We start from the raw sequence: 11140 nt of genomic DNA on the forward strand, positions 1-11140 counted from the left end.
GAGCTGGTCCATTTTGTTACATAGGCTTCTACTATTAGTATAATAAACACTCAATATATTTCTTCCGTTTCTATCTGTTTTACATTTATTACTTTAATGTTTGTTATTATGACTAACTATATTTTCAGCATTATCTACTTCTGTTTCACTGCTGTTATTTTCACATGGTATTTTCCTCTCTTTACCATTGATGGGATTTGGACATATTAAAACCCCACCTTTACTACCCTGTCAACTATCTTCGCTAGCACCGCCACCCCCTTCCTACTTAAATGCACCCCATCCCTTGCATACATACAATCATCACCATAGTACAGGCTCCAACTATCAATGAATGGCGTCGACAGCTCTTTACACTGTTCTTCGAACCAGCAATTGAAACCAATTGCACGGGACATCCATTCACGACTGGCACCACGTCTAGGTAGGATAGAGCAAGCAATAGGAGTTCCACCCTTCACCCTAATCTTATCTAGAGCTTCCCTATACAGTTTACGCAGTTCGACACTGGTAAGCTTACCTACGTCATTGCCTCCTCCACTGAGTAAGACTATGGGGTTGTCTCCACAGTCATCAATGACGTTCGACCCCCAGTCCCCGGTGTGGGTCAGTGACATGTGCCTGGGTGGGCTAATCCTCGTAAAAAAAAATTTACTCATTATTTAAATTGTTGTTGAACTCGTCAACCTCAGATCTCGTGATCAGGTCATCCTCAGCGGTCATATTTTGTGGGTTTTTCGTTGTCAGGTCACCAGGTAAAGTGAGGTCGCCCTCTGTGAGTACATTGTGTGTGGTCATGTATTTACCCGCAAACATAATACCCCTTGTCTCAGCTGCCTTTTCAACCTATCAAAGTTTGCCCATCTGAAATCAGGGAATTTAGTGGAATTTTCTTCTCGACTGACAAAAAGTTCTACTTAAATCTCACTTCTTTGTGATTGCTGTTGGCGAATTCGTTCCCTACCTCGACATTACTAATGAAGTTTTCTCTGTTTGACAGAACTAAATCTAGTATATTATTACCCTGAGAGGTGTTCGTCTGTATGTTGATTTAGGAAATAGTCCTGAACTATTAGGTTTAGCCGTTTAGGTAGATTAGCATGAAGTTAGGTTAGTTTGGCTTAGTGTTAGATTAGGTTAAAGTACATAAGAACATAAGACTGAAGAAAACTGCAACGGGCCTATTGGCCCATACTGGGTAGTCCCATTTACACCCAACCCCTATTGCTAATAATTATGTCCCCTCCGACATATGTTTGAAGCTATCCAGCGTATTCGAGTTAATGGTGATGTTTGGTAACTTGTTCCATTCATCCATTACACTATTTCCAAATCAGTGTTTACCTATTTCGCGCCTAAATCTAAATTTGTCTAATTTATAACCATTGTTACGTGTTAGGTTAGGTTATGGTAGTTTAGCGTTAGGTTAAGAAAGCTGTGGGGTGGGGGCACATCTTCAGCTAATAGAACTAAACTTATAGATGATTATAAAACAGGTCTAATCCCCTGCATCTGTGGAGGAAAACCTCCCGGGGGTTTTGCTAATAAGACTTAAAAATTGCAAATACCTGGAATTTAAGAGTACGAGAAGTGAGGGTAGCCTAACGTAACAGCTGCCACGCACCTGTTTATTATCAAAAGGCTGTTGTTTCGTCGCATTTCCGAAAGGCTGGGCATATCATCTGGACACAGCCCGCGCCGTCGACATTCTGCCTCCACGCTGTGAAGGATGCGGGTATATTAAATGCCTCAATATTGAAGAGATGGGTACAGCAATACATAAATATTATATTAAACATGGCTTCTATGATTTGTTTTTTTAAGTTTTAAGAGACATGACTACAATACCTGCACAGTGTGTGTGTGTGTGTATGTGATCGGCAACTTGTCAACGTATTGCAGAGCATCACATCGTATTATCTAGTGTCCATACCCCCAACACAGTCCATACTCCACCGTGTCCTCCACCACAAGAAAATAGTCAGCAGCTATGCTGGTGGTGCGTCTCTTGTTATCAGTGGTTATTCTGGTCCTTCTACTGAACTGTTCTCAAAGTTTCTACAACTATCCTGTATGAGAAGCTGACTAGTATAATAATATAAAGCACAGTCTATACAAAACACCAGTGATAATATTTTTTATTATATAATGCTGTTTAGCATTGTCTGTATATACCTGCACTGCCTCGGTACATTGTATACCAGCTCTATCTCGGTACATTGTTTGTATACCTTTACTGTCTATTTATATACCTGCGTTGAATGTGTAAATATACTGACTAGCTATAATGTATATCTATTTACTTGTTGATAATAATTGATGATAATATTTACCTGCTCACGATGTAGAAGTTGAAGATGCCATCAAACACAGCACCACTCAAGGTACTGATCGCTCGCTGGGTGAAGGTCAAGGGGTGTCTCATCTCCAGCATGGGGTTCACAACGAAGGACGGGAAGTCTGGATTGCCGACCAGTGAAGTGAAAGGTGACATCATTCCTGCTGGGCTCACGTATATGAAAGGCAACTGGTGAGAGAGAAAGAGAAATGTTATTGGTATTTTAAATTCGAAATTAACCGAATCGCATGAATTTTAGCTCTATCGTATTTCAACATATGATTAAGCGCCTGAATGCTAACCAAACGTAACCTCACCTCACTCAGCCTAATCTAACCTAACGCTAACCTAACTTAACTTCATTATCATCAACGTTTCACAGCTGTTTTCCTCACTTGCATAGGTTAACCGTGATCATCTTATAGCACGTTTCCATAATTCATGGTCTCTTGCAGTCTTTCTTGTCGATTCTTAACTCTGACGTCATTTCTTACAACCCCTCTCCATGTCACTCTTTGTCTACCCTCTGGCTCTCTCTTTGCTTACGCATTTAGGCTCATGCACTGGTCTCCTCCATACATGCTTTCCATATGCCCTAAACCACCTCAGTTTGCCTTCACACATAACTTCGCTAATACTCTCAATACCCAGCCGCCGTCTTAGCTCTAAATAGGGCTCGTGTCTTTCAGTGTCACATTGCACATCCACCTCACCATTCTCATTTCAGCCCACTCAAGCCTCCGTACGTCAAATTCCTTAACTACCCACGATTCACTACCATACAGCATCGCACTTCTCGTACCAGACCCATGTATAGTAAGGGAAGGTCCCTTAGCTTTCTAAAAAGGCAGCAACCTAATGTACCCCCCCCCCCTTTCCTCGCCTCCCAGATGACATTGGGGTGTTTAATCATCAGGTGAAATAAGTTAAAGGGGCTATTCTTCATGTGAGCCAATTAAACATATTAGCCACGCCAGGCAGCCATATGCAGTCTAATATTTTATTAACTGATTAGTCCACAAATGATGCAGCTCACGACCAGTTCCTGATTTATGTTGTCGTAATTATATTTCTGAGGATAAGGCTTCAGTGACGTTCATTCTTTAGTGATACGAATACCCACAGAATCAAAATATACACAACTAATGAAGAATGGCCCCCCTTAATTTACTTCACCTTAAGATTAAACACCCTAACGCTAACCTAACCCCCGGGTTGAGTAAGGGAGTTTAATCATCTTAAGAAATAAACTGAGAGGAACTAATCATCAGGTGATCAGAAAAAATCCAAAACAGTACACTTAACTTACCTTCAGTTGGTGAACCACAGACAGGAGGCAGTCTCCCAGGAATGCACTGAGAAGAATCAAGTCAAATTTCTCTTTCAACAAATTTTGCATCTCGTCCGAGGACAGGGCGTCAGAGCACATAGTGGGCACAGCCAACATCAGGTGTTTAGGACCAGAGAACTTATTCCCTTCAAATAGATTGGGGATAACCTTCAGAATATCCACGTTTGTTACCACCACCTCTCTCACGTTGGTCCTCTCCTTGGCTGGCTTGTAGGGTGACACCATTGTAATCTGTGTATGTACATTGGATACACTATTATAATCTGTACATATATTGTAGGGAGCATTATAACCTTTGCATAATGCGTATTCTGTGACTACTACTGCATTTGACGAATATTTCCCCCACCTAACTAATGGACTCCCATAAACTAAACAATGATTAACCAATATGTAAAACTAACAAATTCCTTAACAAAATAAATGACATTGTCTTGCATTGCGACTCTCTCACAAATCTTTGTGTAACAATAACATAATTTTTAAATGAATTGAAACGTGAAAAATATTGTCGTTTCACTTTTTCAATGATAGGTCACCTAAAGATTATAGGCAGGGCAGCTAATTTGACCCTTATGCTATACCTAGAGAAGGTAGGTTGGGTTGGGTTGGGTTGGGTTAGGTTAGGTTAGGTTAGGGAGAGTTAGCGTTTTGTTCGGCTAGGTTAACTTTAGGTTAGGTTAGATTATATTACTTAAGTTAGCCTAGGTTAGGGTAGGTTGCCTTTAAGTAAAGTTATATAGAACTAGATTAAGTCAAGTTGTTTAAATCATCAGATGAAATTAGCTGGGCGATCTTGAGATTATCCCAAATGCTTTTCATTGAGTGGTGTTCTGACCTCGCTAGAGGAAAGGTCACGGCAGACTTAGTTCCCGGGGATTAATTGTAGGGGCGCCGTTGGTAGACCGGTACCGCTCTTGCCTCGCAAGCGAGATGTCACGGGTTCGATTCCCGGGCCGGTGGAAAAGTTGTTCGGACATACTTCCTAGCCCTCATTGGTCCCTGTTCACCTAGCAGTAAAGTAGGTACCTGTTGTAAGTCGAAAGTTGCGAATTCGTATTCAGGTAAAGGTGTTGGAGCTTCCAATAACTTGGTGATATAAAACCATGGACTCTTCAGGCTTTTACGCCCTTAACTCATGAGACATAAAGGCAAGCATGAACTTAGCATGCTTCCCTGTTGGGTGCTGTAAATGCTTCGGCGCTTCACCTTACAAAAGGATGTAGTGGGGTGCCTAAATAAAAAAAATAATAATAATGATTGTCAGTGACGGCGAGTGCTACTTGTGAACAGAGCTGTGCCCTTCTGAGGGCCGAGCTAGTGGCCGAGTTAGTGAAGGTCAAGGACGAAAACTTGAAATTAATGGAAGTTATAGCGAGGATGAAGGAAGAAGACACGAGACAAGGAAAGCCCGAGTCTGACGAAAACGCAAGCGAATGGAATATTATGAGAAGAAGAACGACCAAACTGGTGGTGAGAAAAGACACCAAAGAAATAACAACGGCTAAGTGTAAAAATTCTTTTAGTCCTTTAATAGACGAATTGGACGTTAGCATAGTCAGGGACAGGACTGACAGGGAAGGTACAAAAACCTGAATTGTTGGCGATTTCCAGGTACGGTACCTGGATAGAGCTTTTTGTGGCAACATTAAAATAAGATGAAGGTGTGTTTGCCAGGAACTGGGGTGGGGGATATAGTTGACAAGATAGACAATATATTGTGGTAATAATATTGGCCGGTGTAGGAGTGAGGAGCTCCTTGATAAGTTCAAGACAGCAATGAATGGTTGTCAAGGGCAGTTGGTCTAGACAGATATTGCAAGTCGATATCAGTTCCATTCATTGACAACTGGGACAACTTTTATGGCAAAGGGGACCTTTTTGCTAGAGATGGGGATGTAACCCTGGCTGGATCTCTCGAGTGGGCAGTTCAAAAGACGTCGAAGTTTTTAAACTGCAAGGGGAGCATGTGAGCATGGGGATCGAGGAGAATGAAGTGGGAGCGGGTAAACAAAGTGAAAGGTTACAGATAAATAGTGCTAGGAATGATAACAAAACTAAATTAGGCAGGGAGTTAAAACTTAAAAAAGACAAGGAACTCGGATCACGACTAACTTAAATATGTACGACGCAAACAGTAGAAGTATAAGAACCAACATGGATGAAATTAGGCCGTTGGTATGTACCGAAAAAATCGATAAGTTAGCATTCACTGAAACCTGGATAAACTTAAACTTGTGAGTTACCTGTCGAATACCAAGTTGCAGGTTATAAATTATTCCATACCGATAGGCAGATTAGGAAAGGAGGCAGAGTAGTAATCTATGTCAGGGATAATCTGAAGTACGAAATAAATAAATTAATAAAAACTGAACTGAATACAGGAACAATCGGATAGAATTAACCGATGATTGGGAAAAATTATTCACAGGATTAATGAGCGACTTATTTGGGATGATATGCGCTGAGCAGCCAGACAAAGCAAAGTCTGTATATAGGAGATTTTAAATTTAGCCAAATAGATTGCATTAACCTTGCGGGTAACTCAGAATCAGAGGATTTTCTTAAATTAGTTCAGGATTGTTTCCATAGTCAACATATAACCGATCCCATCCGAAGTAATAATATATTCGACTTAGTTCTCTCAAACTGAGAAAATCTCATTAGTAATGTCGTGGTATGGAATGAACTTGCTAACAGCGATCACAAAGAAGTAAGATTCAAATTAGAATGGTAGTCGCAAGGAAAATTTAATTCAAGTCCCAGCTTGAAAAGACAGCTGAGAGAAGGAGTATCACATTTGGGGGTGAATTACATGACCTCACGTCAGGTGACCTCACATAATGTACCCACAGAGAGCGACCTTACTTTACCTAAAGTCCTCTCAACGACAACATCACAAAATATTACGGTTGAGGATGACCTGTTCACGAGATCTGAGGTTGACGAGTTTCACAACAATACAAATAATGAGTTACTTAATGCACAAAGGCAGAACATGCCATACAGAAAACTCATATCAAACAACAATGACCACAAATAGATAAATAATTAAATTATTTAAAAAATATTATTGGACAAAGGGAGGCCCTCGGTAGGTGAGTGAATCGTGAAGTTTTCCCGAGGCACCGACTATATACAGAGATAGTGAAGGAAATAGATTAAGCGAGATAGTAGTGACTAGTAACGATGTTAGTAAGAAATACAAGCTAAAGCCAAATAAGTCAACAGGTCCCGATGAGATATTTGTATTAAAGGAATGTAAGGATGAGCATAGTTCCATTATCAAATTTGTTTTACATTTCTTAAAAACGGGTGTAGTACCGGATTCCGGGAGGATAGCGAATGTAATACGGATTTTCAAGAACGGATATAGATCACTATCCTCTAACTACCGTTCAATCAGTTTAACATCAATTGTAGGCATATTACTGGAAGCAATACTTTCAAACTCCATTCGAAATCACCTGGAGAAGCACAAGTTGAATTCAATGATTCCCAACATGGCTTCACAAGTGGGCGTTCACGTCTGACTAATCTACGAATTTTTTATTCAGCTTTTTTCGAATCAGTGGACGTCGGGCACGATTATGATGTGGTATACAGGGGGTATCTCTAATTTAACAAAGCCATCGACAAAGTCCCCCACAAAAGACTAATAAGAAAACTGGAGGCTCGTGGCATTGGAGAAGATATTTTAAAATGGATTAGGACATGGTTACAGGACAGGAAACAGCGAGTGAGCTTTAACGGCACTGAATCCGATTGGAGTAACGTCACTAATGGAGTACCCCAAGGATCAGTACTTGGACCATTATTATTTATGATATACATAAACGACATAGATATCGGCGTGAACAGCAACATAAGTAAATTTGCTGATGACACTAAAATTGGGCATGCTATTAAATCTGACGAGGATTCTGCAAAACCAAAGAAATGGTCTGAAAATTGGCAGATGAAATTTAATGTGGCAAATGTAAAGTAATGAGTCTAGAAGATGTAAACAGAGAAACCAGATATCAGATGAACAACGATGTTATAGAGAAATCCGAATGTGAGAAAGATTTAGGAATAATGATAAGTAGGAATCTTAAGCCAAGTAATCAATGTGTATTTGCTCGAAACAGGGCTAATAAAGTACTTGGTTTCATACAAAGTAGTCTTAGTTACAAGACTAGAGAGGTCATCCTAAAACAACATCCTTCGATTGTGAGACCTCACTTGGATTGCGTCGTTCAATTCTGGTCACCGTATTACAGAATGGCTATAGAATCCCTAGAAATAATTTATTAGGAACCTCGAGTACAGAGACAGGTTAAAGCATCTTAATTTGCACTCCCTCGAGTGACGTAGAGTGAAAGACGATATGATAGAGGTGTATACATGGAAGTCAGGGCTAAACAAAGGGGACATTACAAAGGTTCTTAAACTATCCAACCAGGAGCAAACTCGTAACAATGGTTTTAAATTAGATAAATTTTGATTTAGACGCGAAATCAGTAAACATTGGTTTGTAAATAGAGTAATAGATGAATAAAACAAGTCACCAAACATCATCATTAACGAGAATACATTGGATAGCTTCAAGCATAGGTTGGATGGATACATGAGCAATAGGGGTTGGGTGTAAATGGGACTGTCCAGTCTGGGCCAATAGGCCCGCTACAGTTTCCTCCATTCTTATGCTTTTATGTATCGATCGTTGTGATGAAGCATAATTGTGAATAGGATAAAATTAAGAGCTGTATTAAAATTAACCAATGGATATAATTAATTTGTATTAACCTTAATAATAATACAATTTTAATTATTTCTTAATTAATGGTCAAAATGTCACGTAGATTCTTGGTTGAATAGTTCATGCCAGTTGTGGAATCATGGTTATAAATTTCTATGGTTACATATATTTCACTCTGTTAAAGGTCTTTGCATTTCTGTTGTCAACATATTGTGTATGTAACATATGGAATTTTGCATTTATCATATGAAATAATTATAATATGTAATTTGGGTGAATTCATGCATAGCAAACTATTTAAAATCGGTTTGTGTGTGTGTGTGTGTGTGTGTGTCTGCACCGACGACGACGGTCAGTTCGCTCTGTATCATGATAAAGGCCACAACACTTACCACCCGCCGCCATCAACACTTACCAGCCGCTGCCATCAACACTTACCAGCCGCTGCCATCAACACTTACCACCCGCCGCCATCAACACTTACCACCCGCCGCCATCAACACTTACCACCCGCCGCCATCAACACTTACCACCCGCCGCCATCAACACTTACCACCCGCCGCCATCAACACTTACCACCCGCCGCCATCAACACTTACCACCCGCCGCCATCAACACTTACCACCCGCCGCCATCAACACTTACCACCCGCCGCCATCAACACCCACTTTGGAACGATTTATCAGGGAATATAAAAGTATACTTTATGTATAACGTCATTTATATGTTCCTTTCCAGACAGTTAATGCGTCTGGTGGGTTTAGGGATTCATCGGTGATCTGGAACTTATTTAATTTATTTTAAGTATTTGTAGCCCACTAGACTCCACAGTGTACAGTGTGCACTGATTTGTGCAAACGAAAAGTTATAATGGTTTTAAGGCGAAACAAATCTTTAATTTGGTGATGGAAGAAAGAATAAAAAAAATTGTGATTCTTTGAGTTCTGAGTAATGATGAGTTAATTATAAGGTGGATGACCGCGTACAAGAGCTGCTAGTTGGTAGTACTGTAAGTTGGAAAAGATGGCGAGTATAATGGTATAATTAGTGATATTTAAGCAAAAAATATTACATGTGCTGTGCTTACCTTAAACACCAGAAATATCTCTCTCTCTCTCTCTCTCTCTCTCTCTCTCTCTCACCTGGTTACCGTGGTCAGCTAAGGCGTTGACAATGCCCATGTAGAAGTTCTTGTGGCTCTTGGAGGAGATGGGCGCCATGAAGAGTATCCTGCCAGCCTCAGCCACCTGCAGCGCCACCACACACGCCGCCACACACACCCACCACCGCATCTGATTGTGTTCAAGTTATAATGTATCACAACGTTCAGATAACTTTTTTCGGATGACACAGCTTCAATTTTTTTATATACTGGATTTAAGACTTGACTGGAGGTAGTTTTGGCCAACAATTCTCAGTCAGTAATGTGAGATTTCCATTACGTGAACAAGTCGACTATACTGTATAGACTTTCCATCTTGTTTACGTATAGTAATTGACATCTTATATGAACATCAGTGACGTAATTCATAAATCATACCAGGCAATTAATAAATACAGTATAGGGTGATCGGAAAGTCCCTGTGCACCTTCAATAATTAACACTATAGTTATTTACCTTGTTCTACTTACAGTAAATATTGGAAGTGGAAAGTATCTCCAATATTTACTGTATGTAGAACAAGGTATATAACGACGTAGGTGCACAGGGACTTTTCGATCACTCAACTATGACGAACAATAACTTGCCTTACCTGCTGGTGGCTACTACATACAGTAATAAAAAAAACTGCATTAAATCAGTGGCTGCGCTTGCCCCAACTCGCCTGTTATTTACAAGCAGGATTGTTATATTTAAATATGAAAACATAAAACTGCGGAGATAATTATATATACTGTACAACATCGATAGCAAATTATATAAGGTAACTGTTTCATTGTATTGATAGAACAGCGAATTTTAATGGCCCGACACTACAACAATGTAGAGACATTTAATAACCACTACAACAGTGTAGAGACTTTTAATAACCACTACAACAGTGTAGAGACATTTAATAACCACTACAACAGTGTAGAGAGTTTTAATAACCATCACAATTGGAAATATTCTAAACTGGACTAGAGCAGGGTGACAATACAGGGAACAGAACAGAAAGTCAGCATTCACTAAATCCGATTGGGGTGACGTCACTAGTGGAGTACCCGAAGGCTCAGTACTTGGACCATTACTATTTACTATATACATAAACGGCATAGATATAGACGTAGACAGCAACATAAGTAAATTTGCTGACGACACTTGTTATCGCCACGTGCCGGCCACATATTGATTGAAGAAACTGTTGACAACTCGGGATAGCTTACTAAGCGAGATGGAGCTGGTGGCAGCTGTATGACTGCCTGAGGGATAGTCTATCGCCTTCTACCGCAGAGGCAACAACTTGAACTTTCGTTCGACCAACATCTACCAAGAGGATATTATATTTGTTCTCGTTGGTCAAACCCTAGTCCCCAAAACGTGAGTGTGATTGTGAACTATTAAATCCTCCAAGAACTCTAAATAACTTTAATAAGTGTATTTATGTACTGTATATTGACCATATTATACAAACTGTGTCCTCATGTATCAGCAGTTGTAACATATGAGTTATATTTAAGAGGTTTATAGGTTATGTACTTTATGTTGATATTACTATTCATACTGTGT

General features: G+C 39.9%; 1 protein-coding gene across 1 annotated transcript; it reads right to left on the minus strand.

The window, feature by feature from the left end:
* Positions 1 to 1624: 1624 nt before the first annotated feature.
* Positions 1625 to 9754, minus strand: LOC121868467 (UDP-glucosyltransferase 2-like; the record flags this gene model as incomplete). Its single annotated transcript, XM_042369125.1, is given in 4 exon segments — positions 1625 to 1720; positions 2334 to 2527; positions 3648 to 3920; positions 9573 to 9754. Coding segments are annotated over 4 exon segments (713 nt in total), but the record flags the coding sequence as incomplete, so codon positions are not given.
* Between the last annotated feature and the right edge of the window lie 1386 nt (positions 9755 to 11140).

Source organism: Homarus americanus, unplaced genomic scaffold (assembly GCF_018991925.1).
Source record: "Homarus americanus isolate GMGI-L3 unplaced genomic scaffold, GMGI_Hamer_2.0 scaffold53780, whole genome shotgun sequence".
NCBI lineage: Eukaryota > Metazoa > Arthropoda > Malacostraca > Decapoda > Nephropidae > Homarus > Homarus americanus.